At 36.1% G+C, this 25,127-nt stretch overlaps 1 protein-coding gene and 1 long non-coding RNA gene across 2 annotated transcripts in view; one reads left to right on the top strand and one right to left on the bottom strand.

Moving 5' to 3' along the window:
• Positions 1 to 8,307, top strand: part of LOC123617016 (uncharacterized) — a 34,492-nt gene extending 26,185 nt beyond the window's left edge. The window contains exon 4 of the long non-coding RNA XR_006725107.2: positions 8,174 to 8,307. This is a non-coding gene — a long non-coding RNA (uncharacterized LOC123617016). The remainder of the gene's footprint in view (positions 1 to 8,173) is intronic.
• The window catches only part of LOC105069465 (cadherin-10), a 159,947-nt gene that overhangs the window by 14,005 nt on the left and 120,815 nt on the right, over positions 1 to 25,127 (bottom strand). The window contains exons 6-8 of the mRNA XM_074356588.1: positions 10,025 to 10,212; positions 8,186 to 8,439; positions 3,404 to 3,540 (exon numbers count right to left, since the gene is read on the bottom strand). Of these exons, the coding sequence (XP_074212689.1) occupies positions 3,404 to 3,540; positions 8,186 to 8,439; positions 10,025 to 10,212 (579 nt within the window). The remainder of the gene's footprint in view (positions 1 to 3,403; positions 3,541 to 8,185; positions 8,440 to 10,024; positions 10,213 to 25,127) is intronic.

Here is a 25,127-nt window from a genome sequence, read left to right on the forward strand (position 1 = left end):
CTTATTTCATACTTGCTAATCTACTGCTGCATATTGCTCACCTCTTAGTGTGTCAGGTGCTTAGAGTTTACACCCTGGAGTCAAAGAGAGCTGCTTTGATTCCCACCATTCATTCATCATGTGACTTTGGCCAGTTTACATACTCTCTCTAATGCCTTGATTTTACTCCACATGAATCAAAATCGAATTTCTAATCTTATAAAATGATTTGAAAAATTACGTGAGCTAATGCGTGAAAACGTCTTATCAAAGTATCAGTTCTTTGGTAAACACCAGCTACCAACACATGTTGACTTTTATTATTAAGAGGACCTTTACTATCCCTGTTACATCATGTTCATCTCCTTACCTTACTTAAGACCTTATGCTACCTTTCTCCACACAAAGCATCTACATAATAAAAACATGTTAACTAGCTTTCCTACAATTCATGTGGGTCTCAAGAGGAGAATATTTGGGAAAAAATGGAGAGAAGAGAAAAAAGAGAAAAATGCTAGTCTGTTATTTTCCTACATCCCCCACTCCTAAACCATTTACTAACACCCAGAGGCATAATGTTCACCTACAAGTCAATCTTCAACTACCCAAAGTTACTTGTTGCCTCGTATAAGAGAAGGGCGGTCTGATTCTTCCGTATTTTCTAGAATGTGCTCTTTAACCTACTTTTATAGTTAGTGGACATGAGCAAAATGTTTTCTTTCAGTATAAAGCCTTGACATAAAAATAGCTCTTTTATTTTATTCACTTTACCTATGCCACAGAAACCAAGAAGGACAGAAAGTTTCATATCTAAAAAATTGCATCGTCAGTCCCTTCCCTAACACAATGTGCAGATTCTCCAGCCTCTATACACATAACTCAAAGCTCTTCAAATCAAAAGCTAAATCCACAGGGATAACACGCTTTGTAAAGCATCAGGCCTGGAGGCACCTATTCAAAAAACAGTGCTTACACTAATCTTTTTACTGGCAAATGCGGAGGCTTGTGTATAAATAAAAATAGGAAGCATTCCAAGGAAGCAACAGACTGAAAAGTAGCCAGCACACATTTACCACCTGAGCCTGTCAGTCAACCAACAAGCTCCATGGTAGCAAGAATGTGTGAGCCATAAAGGGTCTCAGAATGTGTCCTAAGGTATAAAACCATGCCATGTATTCACAGCCTTCTCTATACCTTCAAGAAGAAGAAAACTTCAGTCATTATCCAGGAATCCCAGGCTTCAGAGAGAGATACCTTTTGTTCCTGGTTAGGGCAAGAATTTCCACCAATGAGGAAGAAGGTTTAGAAAAAGGAGACCTTCGGTCATCAGCTTTGCTCTATTGTTCTCAGAAGGGACTTCAGGGATCACAGTTTAATTTTCAGATGTGGGTATAGGAACTCATTGGTTTCTACAACACTGTGTTTTACCATCCCTCATTGTGATCTTAATTTTAGATTTTATATTCTTCACATGACATATAAAAATATTTTTTAAAGAAGAAAAAGAGGACTTATTCCATGGTATAGTGCCCTAAACGGTTGCCTGGAGCAGGGGTCCTTGCAGTATGAGGGACTACTGCTATAGGATGTAGAATTGAACTGTTGGACGCAGGGTCTGGAAACACACTGGTAAGAAGTACATTTATAGATCATTCTGTTCTGCTTTGGGCTTGGTGTCTGACATACTTACCATAAACCTAGTGTTTAAAATCTAGTAAAAACAATTCTTTATACGCTGTTTCCCTCTAACCCTCATTCCATTTAATAATCGGCACAGCATAATGGACCCCTGACTGTTTGTGGTTTGGCAGGTAGGCATTTCCAGCAGTTACTCCATAGATTGATTTTCTTTAAGGGCAGAAAGTAGGTTTAGTTCTTAAAAAGAAGAACATAATTGACTTAGCTTTTTACAGAATTGTAATTACTTCGACTAGCTTTAGAAGTTAAATTTCTCAAAGTATCTGAAATGGAAAATGCAGTTCCTAGCTCACTGGGCTTGAATAAGGATCTTGAATCAGCCAGAGAGCACACACAACCGTGATTCTAGAATAATCAGACTGGATCCTGTCAGGCACAACTAAACACTGTGATATGGAGACTGATATAGAAATAAAAGCTTTCCTTAAGAAACACTCAAAAAAAAAAAAAACCCAAAAAAAAACCACCCTTCAGTTCACCCTAAGAGGCACAGCCATTTTTATCTCACTAAAGAAAAAGTGGATCATTTAGATGGTAGGACTAATCTTTATTCTGAGGCGTTAAGGTCATTGCTGATGATCTGTCTAGCCTAATTTTATCCTTCTGAGGCGCTTGGTAATTCAGTCCCAATGCTCTGCCTTCCAAATCTGGAATGGTTACTTCAAATAACTCGACCTTGATACGTGTTTGTGGATTCAGCTTAGTTTTTCAGATCTGAAATGTGGGGGCTTAGTTTTTCACCGTGATTCAGACCCTAATTAGTGTTTCTTTTTAAGACAGTTAAAAAGTTCTTCTATTCCATGCACGTATCACAATACAGGGATCTGAAACCATCAACAGGTTAGAGTGTGTGGGCAGGGCTGGCTTCAGAGGCACGGGCCGTTGAACAGGGCCTCACACTTAGAAAGGCTCCACTCACCCTTGTTTTAACACTCTGCTGTTGCTATGTTAAATTCCTTAATCATGTTTTAACAAGAGACCTCACACTTTCATTTTATAACAGGCTCTAAAAATTATATAGCCAGCCCTGTGTATGGGCAAGAACTTTTGCAATTAGAGACAGGTATGATTTTGAATACTGGCTGTGTCTATTATTAGTTGGATGAAATTTTGTAAATTAGGTATAGAATTTAGTATTGGATCTACAAACAGAATGACTAGTTTCAAATCCCAGTTTTACCAGTTCTGGCATTGTGACTTTGGACAAGTTACTGAAACCTCTAGAGTCTTATTTCCTTCTCTGTTAAATAAGGTCAATAAAAGTATTAGGAGTGAAAATTAATTTAAAATTCTTAGAATAATACCTGGCACAGAGTGCTAAATGTTAGCTATTGTTACCAATACCTTTGTTTCTTCACCTATAAAAAGGAAGTAATAATATCTATGTGTTTGTTGTTAATTCAGGGACTCCCAGCATTTTAGTATAGATTTTAATTCATAGTGTCCATGCAGTAAATTTAATACATTTCCCTTTCTCCCAAAGAGAATATTTTTAGTTCCCAATTCTAGATCATTTTTATTAGTTAGTATTAACTGTAGACTTGTGGATGACTATAGCTATTTCTCAGTATATATAGAAACTATTTAAAAAATTATAGGTGTTGAGAGGCCTTTTAAAACCTTAGATTGAAATTACAATTCACGTGTGCAATGAGAAGGAATTATTCTTAATATAAAATGAAACCTAAAAATATGCTCAATATTATATACATAAAATTCATCTTACTGATTTCAGCAGCTATAACAGTAAGATTGTGCCACTGAGATAGTTCACGGTCAAGTGGCTTTGATGTATAAAGGGATCCATTTCCAGAATGTATGTTAAAGATCCTGTCAAGGTCAGTGTGGCGATCCAAGGAAAATCTGAACACGAGGGCAGAGAAAAATACATGCAGTATTATTGAAGGTTTATAGGAGAAAACAGTGAAATGCAAAGACACACATAGAGTGATAAATAATAATTTCAGGAAAGTATATAGTACTGAACTGGAATGCAGACTGTGTCATCAATTAATCACACACACACACACACACACACACACACACACACACACACGCTGACCCTCCCCCAGCCCCACCCCGAAACCTCGTTCCAAGACCTGAATCGACCATTGTTCTGCATTCAAATGCCGGTCTTCTGAATCCTTGCATTATCGAATCATTATCTATTGCCACATTCAACTGACCTTCATGTATTTTTTCCAAAAAAAGAGTTGGAAATACAAGTTTTACATTACCAACTAACTTTGCCTAGTGATCGAGACTTCTAAAGAATTATCACAAAGATCGAATGCATAACATCATCACCAGAAGTAAAGTCTTCTAGTAAGAATATTGGAGATAACATTAGTTTCCTCAAAAGTGTAGATCATCAATTGATGACTGTGTTTAGTCGCTTCAAAGTACAATACACAGGTAGCTTCATTTTCTTACCCATGTGTATCATTATAAAATTTATACATTTTAACTAGATATATTTTAAAAATAGAAAAGTTTGGCATAAGAGTTTTTATATATCTGTAGCAAATGAAGTCTTAGTACATGTATTAAAAAAACAAGTATTCTGCAAACTAATTAAAGGCATCGTGCTGGGTGTCATTCTAAAACTTAACAACAGGTTTATCAATTAGGATGATGTAGTTGGGATAAATCCCATTATTTGGGGGATTGTCAGCCAAGGTTTAAAAGAACTGTACCCCTCACTGGTGGTTCCTGTCACTTCACAATCCTAGTGGTTTACAAATGTTTTAGAATTTTTGAGTTAGCAAGCATCTTTAATGTTCCCTATTAAAAAATTTAAAAAACAGAGCAAAATAAAGATGACAAAACCAGGAATATTATTCAGGTATGGCGTATATTTTCTTAAGAGACAACCGTTATTTATTTTAAGGAAAAATATATGAAATAGCATTTTTAAATTGCATTTTGTGAATAATACTACAAAATAATTTTTAAAATGCCATAAAGCTTTTTTTCTTTTAATGTTCCAAACGTGTATAATATTTCCAAAAATCGATTGAAATTTATGATCTTTATATTGGGTTTTGAATAAATTGCATTAGAAGAATAATTTAACATTTCAATAGTTAATGTGATTTTATTTTTGAGGACTGCTTATTTTAGACTTTTACTTTAAATCAGTTCTAAATAGAACAGACCAGTCATTTACAAATTTCCTTAATAAACCCCAGCCATCTCTATTAACACAATAGGAATTTAGTTTTGTATTCAAACTACCTGTTTTAGCCATTCACAAATTACACAAAACTTTGTATCTCTGTATCTGGAATAATTCATAAATTATATCCCAAGTTGACAAAATTCTTTTATTAGTGAAAGATCCGACATAAATTTTACCTCCTCCTTGGAGTGTTCCGTGAGTATCTGAAGTAGAAGCTATTTGTCCCCTTCCATCCTAAGGTCCCTTGTACCACTTATCTCTGTCATTTATCACATTGTATTCACAATTCATTTCATCTCACATCTCAAACAAGAATCAAACATGAAAATGGCAAGCATCATACTTAAAATCTAGTAGGTACTCAACGAATATTATTTTTCATTCTAAATCCTCTTCCTTAGCAGACTGAGAACTCCTTGAGAAACATGTTAATAATGATGTGGTGACCCACAAATATTCGTTGAATGGAAGAAAGTATAACTGACCTCTGACATTTTGGCAAATGATGTGTACTTATTTCTATAGAAATATGACAGGAAGTTGCAGTATGTAAATCAATATAAAGCATCATTGTCTTAGCCAAATCCGTTTTATGTCTGTGTTGTCTTTTTTCTTGTACTTCAGTTTAAAAAATAATGATAAAACTTAGAGGATTATGTGAAATTACCTTGAAGATACAGAGACATCCTGATTCTTTTTCAAACATGATATAATTACAGTTGACCCTTGAACAACATGGGTTTGAATTTTGTGGGTCTACTTATAAGTGATTTTTTTCAATAAATATTGTAAGTGAAAAATATTGCTTGCTATATCAGTAAACAAAGGATGCTGCGGCCATCAAGTCATCAGTCACTACTACAGCCCCCGAAGGTGAGCTGGAGGGAACTCAGGATGAAGACAAACAGGCAGCCCGCCTCTGCCACCACCCACAGCGGTGCACCCTGAGGGAACTCAGGATGGGAAAAGAACAGGGTGTGAGACCTACATATTTAGGTGCATATCAAAGGAATGATTTCAATGGCAGACTTTTGCATCTTCCCATACATAGAAAAGTGCTAAATTCCTTAACTTGAGATATCTGGTTTTCTTTAATTAACAGTAATCTTTTGATGTTCTGACAACCTGGTCTTTGTCATAAAACTAATATCCTGGCTCCTCCCCTGCCTCTTCAGAGCAGTCTCTCAGAGCTATCTGAAAAGTTGTTATTCTGGGCTTAAGTCCTCAGAAATGTCCACCAAATAAAATATAACTCTCAACGTTTAGGTTGTGCATTTTCTTCAGTTGACAAGATAAACTACAGTATATATTTGTTGAATAAATAAATCTGAAGTTGAATGCTTGGATGCAGAATTGTGGACACAGAGAGCCAACTATGAGGTTATATTCAGATTTTCAACTGCATTGGTGGGGGAGATTTGTGCCCTTAATCCCCAAGTTGTTCAAGAGTCTACTGCTGTATGTTCCAGTTCTCTATGGCAAATTATGTTATTACCTAAGATTTTCATTTTTAAATCAGTTCCAGAATACATATTTTAGGTAAACCTGTCTGATTATTGCATTAGCAGCCACAGTATATGACATAAACAGTTTATAACATGACCAGTATTATCCAATTATCCATCCCTAAATACGTTGCTTTAGTAAAGCTACTTTATTCCTTTGATAATATATATACATTTTTTGATTTGCGCGTTCTATCAAGATTAACATGCAATAATATTCATTTCCATCTTCTACATCAAGTTAGCATAAATTTAAATATGCAACAAGAATCATGGTGTAGACTCTGTCATCAATAAGCAATGATGTCACTAATTCTGTTGCATTTAGTGCACGCAATGGATTCTTTTCTCCTGGTCTCCAGGACTTGCATCCTGATGGAATATTTTACTTTTTGTTTAAAAAATTCACAGATACATTTTGATGTATAACAACCATCAGTCTATAAAAAGATGCAAAATTGATTTCATTGTGTGGAAAAATATCTTTTATACTGTCACTTAATAATGTCACTAGATTTAAACTGAACTTAAAAAAAATATTGTATTTGATTTTTAAAAGGCCATTTTAAAACCAGGAATACATGCCAAGGGAGTGCTTGGTAAGTATTTAATGTGGAAAATTAAGCACGTATATTGGTTATTTAAAAGCTTCAAAGGAAAAAAATCCAAGGAATGCAGCAATTCCACTGAAGATAAATGTGGTGGAGAAGAGGCATTTATGGGGAAGTCATGCTGGCAGATGGGAGCTGTACTTGAGTGCCATATGCAGGTTTTGGCTGCCCATATGTAACCTCATGCTGTATGTGAAGATAAGAAAATATTTAGGTAAAATAATATAAATCAAATAGCAATTTATATATACATGTATATATATAATATGACTCTACTTGAAGATCTGATAGAACCTACAGAAATTTTAACTTTAATTTGAGTTAGTCGCATGGCCCATAAAATTAGAGGTTTCTGACATTCCACTGCAGCATAGTTAGGAGTGTGTACTTGGAAATTGTACAACCACTTGAACTCCTACTTGACTGGCCAACATAGAAAAAAAGAAGCAAAATCAGCTTGCTGAGGATGAAGGAAACAAATGAAATCCAAAACACATGACGGACTAATGGTCTAAGGCAGTCATTTTAATGGTGAATATTACACATAGATACCTGTACTTTTTTAAAATGAGAGAACAAAGGTCAATGAAAACTTTGACCCTTTCTCATTTGTATGTGTTTTTCCCATTTCATATATTTTTAGGTGCCATAAGAAAACAAAGCAAAAAAAAAAAAAATTTGAAATCACTCTGATCTTGTTGGAATGTTCTAAATTTTTTGATATAGCCCAAACAACAAAGTCCCCTTTTGATGATAGGAGTATAGAAGAGTTTCTACAATCATAACTACATTGTAACATAGTTATGATTTTTTTTTTACTGTTAAAACCTCTCTCAACCTCACATATTATTTAAGAACCTGAAAGCACAAATAAGTTGATTCAGCGACACCGCAAATGAACAGCTGAAATGGTGCCCTTTACCTGTACCAGGGCTCAGGACAACAGATACCTCAAAGAGCCAGGCAGATGATACGAGCCAAGTGTCAGGCTAAACGGCACGATTAAAACCGAAGCTAATGATGAGATCCATGCACCTGCTGCCCCAGAACAGACTATTTACTATAAACACTTGTGCTCACCAAATTTATGTGCACCGTACGGAGACACTCTCTTATCTTTCAGTGCATTTAAGTGCTTTAAATAGAATTTCATGATCTCTATGTTTACTTCAATTCCCCTTTCTTTTCTTCTTAAACAGAAGCATAATTACCTGATGGGGCTAGAAGTCGAATCTGGGTCCCTTGCCATCACGGTACCAATGATTGTGCCCACTTCAATATCCTCGTGAACCTCGAACAGATAGGAGGATCTGCTGAAAACGGGAGGCTCGTCCACATCTTCGATAGAGATTTTCACAATTGTCGTGTCTTTAAATGGTCCTAGGTAATAAAAGCGTGGATCCACGTGGGTATTTTCTGCTTCTACCTTCAGAGTGTAAAGCCTTCGGCTTTCGTAGTCAAGTGGCTGTATTAAAAATAAGTAAGTAAATAAATCATCAAATTAGATTGGATTAGAGGGTCCTTCCAAGTTACAGTATGATTTTTAAAGCCTAGCTGAGTTCTGTCAAGTTGTTCATTAACTGTAAATCACTAAAAGTAATAAAAATACATAATCTTTACATATCATATAGAACTTACTTTTTACTTTTTATATACTTAAAATGTAATATTCCAGAACATAAGAAGATGAAGTTTTAAATGTCAGAAAAATTGAAAAGGGTATTAAGACCTGTCTCCTACAGAGGTAACTCATTGTAAAACATGGGCTGGTGAATTGTGTGTGTGTGCGTGTGTGTGTATGTGTGTGTGTGTGCGCTGCGGTATTGGCTACTGTAAAGTTTTTCTAAGCAAAGAATCAGTTACATTTAAAATTTATGTTGTGATATTTCCATCCAGTTTAATCGGCTGGCTCATGGCACTACAGAAACCTGATGAAGTTTTGAAGACTAATATAAAACTTTCAGCAGTTATATGAAACACTGAATATAAGAAAAGCCTTGGATAAAGAGAAAAAATTTGAGAGCTGATTGATAATTAGATTACATTATGAAACAAAAAGGAACTGAAATATTGAATTGGTCACTCTATACTGGTCACTATTCATTTGAAAAACAATTGGTGGGGAAGGGAACTAGCTCAGTGGTGGAGTGCATGCTTAGCACGCACAAGGCCCTGGGTTCAAATCCCAGGACCTCCATTAAAACAAACGAACAAGCAAACAAACATAAAAACAATGGATTGTGTACCATGGGCTTTGCAGTAGAATCTGAGGATAGTTTTGTGATTAGCATGTGGTTATTTTATGCAAATAGAGTGTTCAGGACATTTCACTAGGACCTATGCCTTATTTTTTCTTATAATGATGGTACTGAGTCTACAATAAAAAACTAGTTACCTTCGAATTGTATCACTGAGCATATGTTAGGAGTAAAGTTTAATTTATGGAGCAGAAGGGAAAATGTGAACAATGAAATTACCTTCCCATCCATGCTGTCTCTTTTTATTAGCAACTCTAATTATTGCTTCATACATCTGGATAGATGGCATGCTACTTTTTATGCCTCCAACTGTGAAGATCTATGGCTATTACTAGTTATTAACTATTTTTTTTAAGAAAACAATGTTAATGAAGGGCTTTTATTAACATGGCTCAGAAATACAATCACACATATATTAACTTGCTTTTTAAATTTTATAAAATCTCAGGTTTCATGTTTCAATCAGCAAAAACACTAGACCAAATGTCTAAGGAGAGGTGGAAGGTATAGCTCAGTGATAGTGTGTGCTTAGCATGCACAAGGTCCTGAGTTCAATCCCCAGTACCTCCGTTAAAAGATAAACAAACAAACCAATTGCCTCCCTCCCTCCAAAAAAAAAAAAGAAAAGAAAAATTTTTAAATGTCTAAGGAGATCTTTGGCTTTACGTGCCTCCTATATGTGCATTTACATGAGAGTTATATTTCTTAATGGACAATGCATGAGTGGGTAATACTGATGGAAATCTCCACTTTCTAAACAGCCAGATCAGTATTTCTGCTGGTGTTTTGTACCTTTTTCACAGTTATGATGCCTTCCTGTGTGTCCTTCTCCGTTATGATGTCAAACATATCAGTCCCATCGCCATCAATAATTCGGTATTCTACTTCAGCATTTTTCCCAGTGTCAGCATCAGTCGCTTTTACACTTCCAATGGCTGTGCCAACAGGGGACGACTCCAGAACTCGAAGATGGATGGTGTCTGCAAAGAATAAAGAAAAGAAGAGGGAGAGAGAGAGATTTCTCAACAGAGGATTCAAAGGGAAAATGTGTATTAGAGAATATTATATATCTTTGACTCTACATTAGATGTTGACTAATTAATAAGTTGAATATGTGTAATATGGATAAGATAAAGTCTAGGAACAGAACAAGTGAACATGTGGGGGATTTGGACTGTGCATACTATGAATAGCGAGTACCAACCCCTAATTGTATTAGGAATTCTGGTTTTAAAATGAGTATGTTGTCTTTTTTTTTTCATTTGCACAGATAACTAGAGATTAGCTTTGAGTGCAGATATGCACCTACCTGTGTTTATACAGTCACAACAAATCACAGAATACAAGGTGAATATTTACACATTGCAGTGAATATATTTTTATTGTTTTCCCTTTGTTATTTTTGGTTATTTGCTAATCAGTTTATTTCAACTGCAGGGCAGCACATTACAAAATTCCATGCAATCAGACACAGTGGGGAGAAATCCTACTTCAGTGTGTGACAGGGAAACAAAGGATAGTCTAAATACAAAGTTGCTCTTCACAGCGTCAGTGTAAAAAACACTAAGTTAAACACTAAAATAATTCCATTTGCAGCAACATGGCTGGACCTGGAGATCGTCATTCTAAGTGAAATAGGTCAGAGAAAGAAAAATACCATATGATATTACTTATACGTGGAACAACAACGACAACAAAAAAGACACACATGAACGTATTTACAAAACAGAAACTGACTCACAGAATAGAAAATAAACTTATGGTTACCAGGGCAAAGGGGATGGGAAGGAATAAATTGGGAGTTTGAGATTTGCAGATGCCAACTATTATATGTAGGATAGATAAACAACAAATTTCTACTGCATCGCACAGGGCGCTGTATTCAATATCTTGTAGTAACCTAAAATGAAAAAGAATCTGCAAAGGAACATACGTATGTATATGTATGACTGAAACATTATGCTGTACACCAGAAATTGACACAACACTCTAAACTGACTGTACTTCAATAAAAAAAAAAAAAAAGTTAAAAAAAACACTAAGTTCTGACAAATCCCCTTCCATTCCAGAGGAAAACAAGGATTTCTCTAAGCCCCCAGTGCACCTAGCTGTGCTTCCAGCATGAGCAACCTCTACTGCTAATGAGATTCATGTTTCAGCACCTGATCGTAAACCACATGTCACTGACAGATTAATCGACCTGAAGCACACTTCTGATTAGAGCACCTTCTTGCTCATAAACCTTAAGTCATTCTCCTTAATACACATACTTAAGTCTAGACCTCTTAGCCAGTCATGCTCTTGCCAGAGTACATCTTTCCTAATGTGTGTTTTCCTTTAGTCACTTCCAGGAAAGATTTGTACCAAACTGGACTTTCCAAAGTCTTTCTTGTCAAAAATTCATTTCCTACATCTCTCTATACATTCTTTACATCTTATTTCTCTCACATAAAATTCTTCCCCCACTACCCTCAAATAATCATAACACAATTTACCAAATCGGAGAAAACGGCTCTATCATGGGCCGAGTGTTCAAGGGATAACAGCCCTCAAAATTCCTATGTTGGGCCCCCAGCCCCAACTCAGTACCTCAGAAGGTGTCTGTACTAAAAGACAGAGTCTTTAGAGAGGTAATTATGGCTAAATGAAAATATCAGGGCGATCCCTAGTCTTACGTGACTAGTGTCCTAAAAAAGAGACTTAGACACAGGCAGGCACAGAGGAAGCCCATGGGAAGACAAGAAGATGGCCATCTATGAGCCAAAGAAAGGCCTCAGAAGAATCCACTTTGCTCTCGGACTTCCAGTTTCCAGAACTGTGAGAAAATTAATTTCTATTGTTTAGACCACCTAGCCTGTGGGACCTCGTTACGGCCGCCCTAATTAACTAGTCCAGGCACCTTTTCTGCTCTGTTTGAAGTCATTTCCCAGGAGACAGCATTAAGACTGAGTTTCCACCACACTCCAATTAGTCCCTTAATGTGTACTTTTTCATTCCTTTTCTACATTTTTCTCTACCAATCCACACTACTGAAAGCAACTCTCCGTTCATTCCTTGGCTACTGTCTGTCTTATTGGCTCTCTTTGCCTTTGCTGTTTCTCCTAGAAACATCTATTTCTGGCTATTCAGACGACACTCTCGCTTACTTCCTTCAGGTAACTGCTCAACTCTGCAAACGCTTTCAGCAAAAACCGTACTGAAAATAACCTTATTGAAAATACCACTCCCAGGCACTCTGCATACCACTTGCCACTGCCAGGCATTCTATTATTTACTTGTTTATTTGTATGCACCGTGAAGATGTTACACAGAACAGAGATGACTTTGTAGTTTTTTCACCATCATAATCCCGTTGTATTTTTTGGAGTATAGTAGCTACTACACACTTACTTGTATTTTGGATAACCAAGAAACACCCTAACTCATCTACCAACTCCTACACTTGGCCAAATCCAATCAAATCTAAGATACTCTCAGTACACACTGCAACCGTATTGCCTCTTTGAAAACAGTAATTTTATCAGTAATCACTCAGAGCTTCAGAACTCTTCGGTAGTTCCATTTGTATTTAAAATAAAGCATACATAGGCTGGCGCTGCAGAGACTGGCTCCTCTTCCCTCTCATTCTCCCCCTTCACTAATAATCTCCATAACACTGGTCTCCTTTAGGTTTTTCCAATATGCTTTTCCTACTTCAGCTTGATACACTTTTCCTCTTTATGAAAGACAAAACATCATCAACTCTAGCCTACTTAGTTAAAAAATTTTTCTTTAAATAACAGTAAGTCATTACCTTTTAACATGTAACTGATTTTTTTTTTTTTTTTTGCCTTTTTTGGTCCAACTTTTTTGTTTTTTGGTGAGGGGGTTGTTTGTTTGTTTATTTGTTTTAATGGAGATGCTGGGGATTGAACCCAAGGCCTTGTGCATGCTAAGCACACACTCTACCACTGAGCTATACCCTCCCTCACTGGTCTTTGTTTTAGATATAAGATATCTGTACCCTTCAAGAGGAATTTAGAGTTCTATGATTTATAATATTAGTATTTAAAGTTTTTCAGTATAAAAGAAAACCTGTAGTATAATATAATAAAAATATCCAAAAAGAAACGTAATATTAGAACTGATTATACAAATCTTTATTTATTAATTTATACTTGTAAAGTATCTGTACATTTTTTTAAATCATAGTCACTAAAAAAGGCCTAGAATTCCATTCCACCAGAATATAACAAAACCTGAATGCCCAAACACTGGTCACTAATACAGTGCTTTTCTATAATATAAACTACGTCTTTTTTGGAGATTTGCTGTTTCTAAGTCTGAGGAATGGAAAGGTAAGCGAGGTTAGGATCCCTTGAGACAGAAATTAAGTGAGATATCAGAGATTATTGTGGTCATAGAAAAATGCAAAGAAACCAATCAGCTTGCTTCTTCTGTTCAGCATTTAAAACATTTGAACATTGATAAGTCAATAATTATTTAGCTGATTAAAACACATTAAATCAGATTAGGTTTCTGGCAATGCAAATTAGATCATTTAGTTCAACTTTCTAGCTGGAAATCAATACTTATGGATCACAGAGACAGAAGTATACATTGGAATGTATCAAAAAAGTATGAGCTCCAAACTGAAGAAAAATGAGAACTTAGAGAAGTAAGTAAAAGCTGAAGCCCCTTTTCAGTCTGAGGATATGTGACATTTTCACAAAACTGATCTTTAATTTGACGGCCCCTTGAAGCATGGAGAATAATATCAAAGCCCAGATTATCCACAGGGTAGTTACACACCAGTGAATAGTTTCCACAATAATCTAGGACTAGTAAGTGCTTTGCATTCTATGGAAGGGTGATCAAGGCACCCTTCATAACATTTACATTCACCTTGGGGGTTCAGATGACCCTGGAGAGCTGTATTTTTACAGACATAGGCAGCTTTAACTGCTAGGGGAGAAAGATGATGCTGTGGCATCCACAACAGGTGGGGTGAAGGATCACAGGGCAGTCTACAGTGCCTTCAGGGACACTGTGTATATGGACGAGAAAACCACTGAGATAATGCTACTGAGAGGACCCTGCTTCTCCGCCTCCCTTCATACCTTTCTCCCTCAAGTGCCTTTTGCAAAAGTGTGAGACATTAATAGCCCTGGAAATATGTATCACAGCTCAATAAAAATACAGTCGTAAATACTTGGCTCATAAAGCCACAAAGGAAGGAAAATAGTGGAGTCAGGTGTCATAGGTAAAGAGCAACATGCACATGCCTGCTGGGGTGTATGCACACACGCATACACACACATATATACATGCACACGTGCATATGTACATATGTGTATATAAATACATATGGATCCATAAGAAAAGAGAAATAAGCTAGTAGAAAATAATTAGTTGAGGATGTAAATGGAAAACAATTTACAGGAAGAAGAAACAAGAAAGGCAACTAGAGAGAGACACTGGATCTTAATCAAACAAATGCAAATTAAGATTAAAAAACATGATATGATATCATTTTACACCTACTAAATTAACAAAAATAAAGCCTGAGAAAACCAAGTGTTAAAAGTGGTCCAAAAAGAACTATTTATGCAGAGCTGATGGGTGTTAAATTTGGCACAATGACTTTGGGAAATGTGTTAGTGTCCTAGTGTTGCTATAACAAAGTACCAAAATCAGGGAGGCTTAAAACAATAGAAGTTTATTCTCTTACAGTTTTGAAGGCTGGAAGTCTGAAATCTAGGTCTCTGGCAGGGCCATTCTCTCCTTGAAAGCTTTAGAGAAGATCTTTCTTTGCCTTTTCTAGCTTAGTGTTTGCCAACAATCTTGGCGTTCCTTGACTTGTAGATGCATCGCGGCAGTTACATGACCATCTTCTCCCTGTATGCTCACCTTGTCTTCCCTCCATGTGGCCAAATTTCCCCTTTTATAAAGGTCACCAGTCATATCGGAAAAGGGCCTCAACCCTAATCAACTCCTTTAAACTTGATCACTTCTGTAAAGACCCTATTTCCATTTAAGGTAAATTCTGTAATACTGTGGATTTGGCCTCAAAAATATATTTTTAGAGGACACAATTCAACCCATAACATGATTATATGATGTGACGTTAACTATTAGCATAAGTAAAATCCAGCAATGTGCACAGGGAGCATAGTTGCAGAAATGCCCTACAGAATTATTGTTAGAAAAATTTTTAAAAAAAGAGGAAGAGAACCCAAATGTAAAGAGAATAGGTAACTAAACTGTTACATTATCACACATCCCAGTACAACACAAAAGTGAAAACTATGAGCTGTAGTTACATTGGAAAAATTATGGATGAATTTTAGTTGTATCATATTAAGTGGAAAAAAGCAAATTTCAGAAAATTATATATAGTGTGATACTATTTTTATAAACCATAAACAACAAGAAAAACTTAATAATAATGTGTTTAGGAATAGATTAGTATTATATATATATTTATACATGTGAATAATCTTTCTCAAATATATATATGTACAAAATTCAAGGATCATGCAGTGAATGCAATTATTTTTAAAGTCCTTGTAATGCTTTTAAAGTGGTGCTACTGATATTCTCTTATAGTTATTACATCCTCCATGAAAATACAGAATAAACAAACAAACCCAAATACGCCATAAATAATTGTCAAAGTAAGCATCACTTAAAAGTGTTAGTGTTCTTGGCTCTTGACAGAAGTAAACATCTTCTTTTTAAAATTCAACATCAAATGTCACAAATTTCAATGATTATAACTTTAAAAATATATATAATAACAACAAAAGGAAACATAAGTGAGTGTCAGCAGGAAAAAACAAAAACAAAAACAAAAACAAAAAACACTGAAAAGCAACCATAAAATAAAATTCAAAAGCAAAAAACAAAACAAATGAAACACTTTAGCTGAATCCTATCAACAAAGCTACTAATGTGGAGTCATCACATGAAGAATATTAAAAATATATTCAATGTGTTTTAAGGAGTAAAAGTTGTAAGATTTTTTAACTAGAGAATAGCTATAAAAAGTGGCTAGCTATATTGTTATGAAGCCAAATATAATGAATAGATATTAATAATATAATAGTAGAAGCTAAAACAGTTAAAAATAGTGGCTGAGTTAAACAGGAAATTAAAATCACCAAAGGACAGAATTACGGAGCTAGAGGACAAATAGAAGGAAATACACTCAATTAAAAATTAATATATAATTGTGAGATTGGAAAAAAAGAAAAGACATGGCATGGATCAAAATGTCAATGGACTTGTCAAGGTAACCCCTGATCCTAGAAAGATATCGAGCAATGTCATCAAAATTTGCTGACAAAGTTATTTTGAACCTTGAATGTTCACTATAACTACCGTATTAATCAAGTAGGATAGCCCAACAAAGATAGTTTTAGACTCAGCAAATTTCTTTCCCTTTGGGCCTTTTAAAAGAACCTAATTAAGAATGTATTCCAGGAAAAGAAGGGGCTAAATCAAGATATAGGATTATATGAGATCTAGAGACCTATATATCCAAGTTACAAAAGTGAAAAAGAAATGCCTGGAATGGCAGATTTTCCCGAGATACAGAGATTAACCAGCTCATGCTGGAAGGGGGAGACTGAGGAATCTAGGTTTGCAACTCTGAACGTTGCCAAAATGAAGCTGAGTGCTGTAAGGGTTTCCCACTAACAAATTCTGAACAGCTGTACACACAGCACATCTAAAGCACAAACCCGTAACATCTTGGGAAATACAAATTTACTAAAGAGGATCTTTAATATTCAATAGTTGAAATCATTACATGGGAAATAAAATGTCTAGAGTTCTTCCTCTTAGACTTCTGCGAACCAGTGTATGCTCATTTATAAATTTTTGGACTGAAGATCAAACTTTTACGGGTAATGGCATAGCACTTTGATAACTGCATTTTGAAAATTATAGTTTTTTTTTTAATGACAGTTAAAAAATTCTTAGATATATTTAGTGCTTCAGTGAGAATGCTGCTGGGACAGAAAGACAGAGAGGAAGGCTGAGAATGGTGGATGTAAAGTAAATTTCATAATACGTTTAAATTTGCTAAGATAACCGATAGAGAAATTTTTAAAGTGTTATAAGTATATTGGGGGAGAATAGATTGAGGTGCTACTAAGATCCATTTCCATGAATCATGAAAAGAATTCAAGAGGTATTATTTAAAAATATCTTAAAAATAACAAGAAGAAGATAATACTTAGAGAATTGCAGCTTAACCTAGATGAACTAAAAAGAGTAACACTTTAAAGTTGTTTTCGGTGATGATTAGAGCTATGGGTGAGGAGGAATGGAATGGGTGGCTTATTTCCCACTTTAAAAATTATCTGTAAATTGAATACTTTGATGCAAATTATTTAAAAAAATTGAACAGAAAATTGTCCTGATAATATGAGAGATTATCAGGTCACGGTAAAAAGTTTCTGTATCATGGATCTTTTAACAGAGAGAGAGAGAACAAAAGAAAAAAAAATGTTTTTTTGTTTCATTAATTTTACTGTCACATAGATTTCACTGAGCATTGTCTCTGGGAATTTGCTCTCCCACTTTTTATTTTTAGCTTGAACTTTTTTTTTTTTTTTTTGAGATTGCTTGTATTTTTAGGCATATGCTTAGATTCTAAGGATCTGTCTGCTTTGAACTTGTCATTATAGCTCTGGTCAGGGATCCAAAATCATTTATCACTTCATTTCATTTCTTGGTTGCTGCAAAGATTATCTCTATCACCAAGTTTATCTCATTTGGATGAGAGTAAGCACTATCCATGTTAATTTTCAGTACTTTTTGAGGGTTAGCAAGGCAGTGATCATGCTCCACTGGTTCATATTATAATAAGCCCAAGTTATTTTATATATGAGACACACGCACAGGAGGTGAGTTGTGAATGTGTATATACATGCACGTATTTATTTTTCCCTGAAACACTAATGTAAATGTTTTCAAGGAGTTCCACACTCTCCAGAAAAGCAATGATTAAAATTGAGCTCATTCATCAAAATAGCAGAGATGTTGTTCTTCTGTTGAATAATTCAGCTAGCTATACTATAAAGATATGTATGTTGTAGACACACAGAGAACACACACATTCATGATCGTTTTGATTCTATGGCAGCTTTAGTTCTTAGTTCTTTCAACAGATATTTATTCAGTGCCCAAGATCCATAATTGGATAATCCTTTCTCTGGATTTAGGTTTATGCTCAGAAACCTATTTGGGGACAAGATTTACTGGGTCTATTTCGAAGTTTAAAAAGTGCTTTTCTATATTTTAAAGGTGTGAAAGGGCTATTCATTCATACTTTACAATTTATTTCCAAGACTAGTCTGTTGAGCACAAGTATCTTAGTTTGTCAAGCAAACTGAAGTTGCTTTAATTAAAAGCCTGCAAGGTGTTTACCATCTAGGGGAGCAGCAGGAGGGGATTCACAGAGGAGACAGGCTGTACTGCACACTGACAAAGGCACAGGAGCACCTGTCACCCATCGTACGTTTCCTGTTTCCTCAAAGACATCTATTTGCATGCTCCGTATTTTTTATCTTAGAGTTGATGAAGCTTTAATTATGTGGTGAGCTTTCCTATCAATTCCAATTTATAGTCGTTTTAAATTCATTCCCAGGTGTCACATTGAATCATCTGCTTCTCTTTTTAATGTTTAGGGTAGATAAATATTTCTTCCTTCCTGGTGAGTAGGTTCTGAGTTTGGTTATCAACTTAAGCACAAAGGCATGAATGTGAGGAGGAGACGAGGAATTGCCATTTCTGTATCACCTGTGCAAAGTTATATTTAAAAATCTAAATGTAATTTTGCAAAGAGGACGCCCTAAAGACTGGGCAAAAGATAAGGCTACTTAAATAAGTGTACTTTGAGACTCTTATCAACAACCTCACATAAAGTTTCATTATTAAATATTTTAAACAATTTTGATGTATTTCTGTTTTGTTTTGTTTTGTTTTGGATTCAAACTAAATATTCTAGGTCACTTGTTCTACCAAAAATTTGATCAAAAGGACCTTTGTATTTGAATATTAAAAACACTGCAGATTTGTGTACTGGAATTAGAAATAATTGACAGCTCAAGGTAAGGCATATGATAGGCAAAGTAAGAGAGGTGACAGGGTGACGGTGACTTCCTCAGGAACAGCAAAACAGATGCCAGAAAACAAACGGAAGAGCAAGGAGGGTAAACACAGGTCTGGAAGCTTGGCAACAAATAGCTGCCATTTTGTTTTGTTGATAAAAAACAATAAGGCTCAAAGAGAGAGAATTTGACTTTTTTCCTTTTTTCCCTGCCCTTGTTTCTGTTTTCACATTTACATTAAGAACTCTCAACTTTTACAGAGTTGTTAAAAAAAAAGGACCACATTCGTGAATCAACAAAATAATTTAACATTAGTTTTTTTATTTGCTTTGTGTATAATCTTATTGTAAAATCTCTACGCGGTATAATAATCTCAAACAATACTTGCTTTAAGAAAAATGACACAATTATGCACGTTTATAAACCATTCCATTGTATAATGTTTAAAAGACATTTTTTAATGAGCTTAACAGGAAGAAATTAAAAACAAGATAAAGCTCCTCAGAGGGAACTGCAGAGTAGTTAAGGAAATTATGCAATGCTAAGTGGGCATTTAGGAGAAAGAGGAGGAGAGCTGAAAGTCACACCAGAGACTGACAAAGGATTGAGGCTTTGAAATTGAAGACTCTCACCAAAGGAAAGGCGGAAACCTAAATCTGTTAGCACTGGAGACATGATCACCAACTTAGCTTTGGGCATTTAAGTTAAATTAGAGCAAAACAAGATGCTGCAAGATGTCTATTTCCTATTCATGTCGCTGAAGAAAGCAGCAAAACGAAGCTGTTAGTGAAGTTGCCATTGAGTCCCAGAGACTGGGGAATCCATCTTGATTCATTTCTTTGAAATTGTCTCCAAGTTAATTGGCATCAATAGATACAGCAATGTGTAGGGACATAAAAGGTGTATAGAATTGGGGGAAGCTAGGATAACCTGGAACGACTCATTCATAAACATATTACATTGTATCAGGTACTCAGTCTCTTTGCAATGTGTCTCGACTGAAATTGTAGGCTTACTAAAAACTCTGTAACAGCGACTTAACTGAGTCTAAACATATTTGCACAGCCACACTTGTCCCTATTTATTTATATCAATACGTACTCAGGGGTATTTTTCCAAGTGTGTTCTAGAGGATGCCACAGTACAGAGGGACTCTGACTCCCATTATGAAAAATGCTAAGTAGTTTAGTCTAAGGCAACTTTCCACAGGAAGGACTGGAGAGCTCCAAGGGGATTTCTGTACAATTTCCACACACGCGTATTTCTCTTAGAGAATAATGTATATCATCACACTTGGAAATTGCACACTTCCTAGTTATGTTACTCTAAACAGTTCACCTCGCTGAGATCACACGTGTCCGTTTCCACTTGCATGTCATGTGTGTACCTCAGATCAACATGTTCACTATTAGGTATTTAAAACCCACTAGCTTTCTGCAGGCATCTTAATTCAAAATGTTTAAATCAACCGAAATCCCTGTCTCTCTCTTCAAACAGGCTCTTCGGGTAGAAAACTAGAAAGTATCTTTTGCTCTCCTTTCTCCCTCAAACCTTTTATCGACCTAATTACTGAGCCCTGCGGATCACGCACTTAAATAGATCTCAGATCCCGCCTCTCCTCAGATGTAGCTCAGGCTCCTATTGACTCTTGAGCATCCGACTCAAGCAGTGTGCAGCGTCGCTGCAGGAATAATTACATAAAATGAAGAACTGTGCCTGGCACTCTCCTAAAGAATGCCCCTTAGATAATGTACGTGACTTTTTATTTTTGTATCCCATCCTTTTCAGGATGCTGATTCTGTTACATTTCCATTCTTATCTCTCACAGCCCCTGCTTCAAACCTTGGGATCCAGCCGCACCAAATCACCACATGTCCCCAAATGCCACCTGTGTTCATCCTGTCCTCCCTGACAAAACGCTCTCCCCCTCAGTGCCCCTCCTCCTGCCTGGAAAACGTGTACAGAATTTTCTCTTTCCTGATCCCCTGATATCTAAAGAGTTCATCATTTTATGATTTGGACTTCAATTGACAATGATAGGATGAATGTTATTGTATCATTCTACATATGTATGTGTATATATATTCATATATGTGCATATATACTTAGATTTATGCAACCTATGGTACAGCCTATATCTACACAAAAGCAAGTAAAAGAGTGAAGGAGACTGTGTGAGAGAAACTACAGTGTCATAAATAAAGGTGTGTGTATGTGTGTTTGTGAGAGAGAGAGGGACTGTGTCTAACTTTCAAAATGCAAACCATTTATGGATGCATTCTGTCTCTTTATTTCTCCCTATAGGATAATTAGTTTATTATTTCCTATCATACTTCTTGTCACAGAGCGGGGCTTCAATCAGTATTTAATAAAACAATGTATGCTTTAATAACAATCATTTTTGTAATTCTTACAAACTCTAGGTACTGGAGCCATAGGGGGAAATCCTATAAATATTTGAGGATATTTTGGTGGTCATGGTACAAATCAAGCTATATCTAACCTATATAAATTGTAGAACAGTGCTTTTGAATAGAAGAATATTCATTTTTTTTCTAGATAATAAAATAGGGGAAAAGAGGCATTTTTAATTTCATTCTCCTCTTTCTCTGGCTAAAGCATCTTCCTTGGGACAAATCTGCCTGTTGCTCTACTTAAAATGTGCTTGATAATTTTAAAATATGCAGATCAGCCCGGGGCCTACATTACCTTCGAATCCCCAGTAGAGGAGAGGTTGACTCTATTTACAAAGCGAAAATCAGCGCTTATTAAATCAAACCTCCCTTGCACCAGCCAGGGATCATGGTAGTCTCATAACTCACTGCAAGCACGTGTCTTAAATCCCTATGTATATCATACCGACACTTCCTTGAAAGACCTTGTCTCATGCAACTTGTTTATTTATCCTCCAAGCAGTGAGGATCTTAGCAAAGCAGTCACTCCTGTTCGGTCCTTAGGTATCGCAAAAGCACTAACAAATAAAGGCTTGATTTTCCTGGGTTTGTATCAAAATGCATGGACATTTTAAGAATTCAGTATGTTCTACCTGAAGTTATACCCACATATAGGTACTGAATCAGTGAATTAACTAAAGATAAGATGCACCAGGAAAGATAAAGGAAGTCTCTGATATACCAATTTCTTTCTTGGTATAGTGGTTAGAAAGGTTCCTGAGTTATTGCACCTGGGCGCTCACCTAGCTGTTACTTCTTTTCCAGCTGTAGAACCGTGGGCAAGTGACTTAAGTTTCATATTTCCATTTTCTTTTGACTAATGAAACGGGTAAATAAATTTATTATGTTTATAATTATACAGATATGAAAGTTAAATGAGTTAATTTGTATTACGTTTTATAGTGTTTAGTACATGCTGCAACACTGTGCCTGTTAGTATTATTTTTATACTGCTGTTTTATTTTATTTAAATGTAGGTAAACCAGACAATCCATATTTATGTAATTAAATGAGCTAAAGTCAGTAGCCAATAAAGGTCACACAATTAAAACGGACAAATATCGATATGAAATCTCTTCTAGGCTCTGAGTGGTTCTGGAATTGCATACTATTGCATCTGAACTGGCTGTATGTGTATATAATCTTTGAATAAAATCTGATGGTAAATACAAACTGTTGGCTTCAAAATAGTCAGGAAATTAGAGTCTCATTAAGTTTACCCGTACACCCACATGTCCCATCACCTATAACTTATCTTAAAAAAAAAAAAACCTTTCCTATAAGTGAGAAATTGTGTTAATTTTCAGAACTAATGATCAAATGGTAAATTACTGATTTTTATTACTATTCTCAATAATTCAAGACACAAATATACGAGGTGGCAATAAATTCACTGTTTTGCGTGCACTTGGGATAGATCTATAAGCTTGCATAATAAATATATCAAATTCTCATAAATTTGGCATTGATTACCTATTTGCCTAATACTCTGAAACCTAAGAGGTCAAAGACAAATAAGCACAAATAAGACCATTACTCGAGCATATTATATTTTGTGTGCAGTTTGTAACTTTTACCTCTTCATAAACTCTCAGCTCAGCTATTACATAAATGTGCTTACCACTGGCTCCTGACTCCCAGTGGTCCGTCTGAGCTCGTGCAGACACGTCTGTGACTCGGTGCTGAGCAGACCAGGGGCACGGTTCTGCGAGCCCTGGGTTTCTCTGCAGCCCATGCCCACCGCTAAGTAAAGTGAGAAATAACCTATTCTCTCTTTTCTTCCTTGTAACGCAACGTATGGAAAAGCAGCTACATATGAGTAAGGAGCTGTGGTCTTCTTAAACTATGTTCTAGAATTGGCTCTTTTGTGGGCTGGAATTTTTGCCTGATCTCAGATGCTTATTTTCCTTCCTTCTTCTTGAGTCCTAGTGAAATACTGTCCCATCCAAATACCAGAGCCAAGTCGAAGGCACCAGCTGGTTGGCTGGAACCCTGACCATCTGCATAATGGCTTTTTCTCAAGGCCTGGACCTTCCTTGCTGCTGCCCATCCCTTCCTGTCTGATGTCTAATTTTCCTTTTGTCTTTCTTTCTTTTTTTGGAATGGATTTGAGAGTCTTATTCTACAACATTCTCTGTTGCATTAAGGCAAAGATGCCGGGAGTATCTGCTGATCAGCTATCCCTAAATCGCTGACTCTGGTCTTAGATGAAAATCAGTCTCATACTATTTTCCCAGAGATGCTTTTAAAACAAAGGCCACGTGGGCACAAATCCCATTGTCCTGGGTGTTTATGCCAAGCCGGACAATAATCAGGTTCCAGCAGTTTAATTTTTTCACAGATCTTTTCCATGAGCCTATTTTGTTCTTCTGATTTTAGGGAAAGAAGGAAGTACATGGGGTAAAAGAAACTGAAATTTTCAGGCATGAATACCCGGGGGTTAGATTTTAGGTGGGGGAGTATAATGCTTGTCTATGTCAGCACAATGAAACACAGTAACATTCAAGGACCACAGAGCGCTTGAGTGCTCGCAGAGCAGGAACATTTGATCTGGAGGCCTCACTTGTGGCAGTGTTCATTTGTTCATACAAGGGAAGTACATTCATTTTGTAGTGGTCGCTGAGGTTATAGGTCTTTCCAGGCTTAAGGCACTTTTATTTAATCTTGGGTTGGCCATGAATGAATGGCAGCATAGCATCAGAGCAAGAAAAACAGTAAGATTAGAAACATTGGACATAATGCTTGAGAAGGAAGAAGGAAGGCGAGGAAAGTCCATATATATGGAGAACTTTTGTATGTCACAGTTACTGTATTTTATATATGCCACTTATTTCTTAATTCTAACACTAAATGCAGGAACTGAGATCTAGAGAAGTTGCCTCCTTTTATGCATTTTCAACTTTTGAAATTATTCAGGCCTCCTCAGAGGAGCTCCCCTATCATCCTTCCTAAAACCCCACCCTGCCATCTTCTAGTCCTTTATCCTGTGTCCTTCATGTATATGCTCCACAGTCAGACATCATCTGTGCAGGGGACCATCACTTACATTTCTACACCGTCAACGAGCAGCTCAGGTCCTTGGTTGGCCACTGTAGCCCCAGTTCCTACTTAGAGCCTGGGGTAAAGGAGGCTCTCAAAAATTATCTGCTGAACACCCTTAATCCAGGATTTGTTTCCAACTATTACAACATATTCCTTTTCTATTTTATTTCCTTGTTCACTTCAGCTTCTTAAAGTGCAGGCATTATTTCTCTTATCCTCTTCCTGCCTTTTTTTAATTCCTCTGTTTACTACCCTTAAGCTTCTCGGAAATGATTTCTACTAAAACCAATCGAGAAAGAT

Source organism: Camelus bactrianus, chromosome 3, assembly GCF_048773025.1.
Source record: "Camelus bactrianus isolate YW-2024 breed Bactrian camel chromosome 3, ASM4877302v1, whole genome shotgun sequence".
Lineage (NCBI taxonomy): Eukaryota > Metazoa > Chordata > Mammalia > Artiodactyla > Camelidae > Camelus > Camelus bactrianus.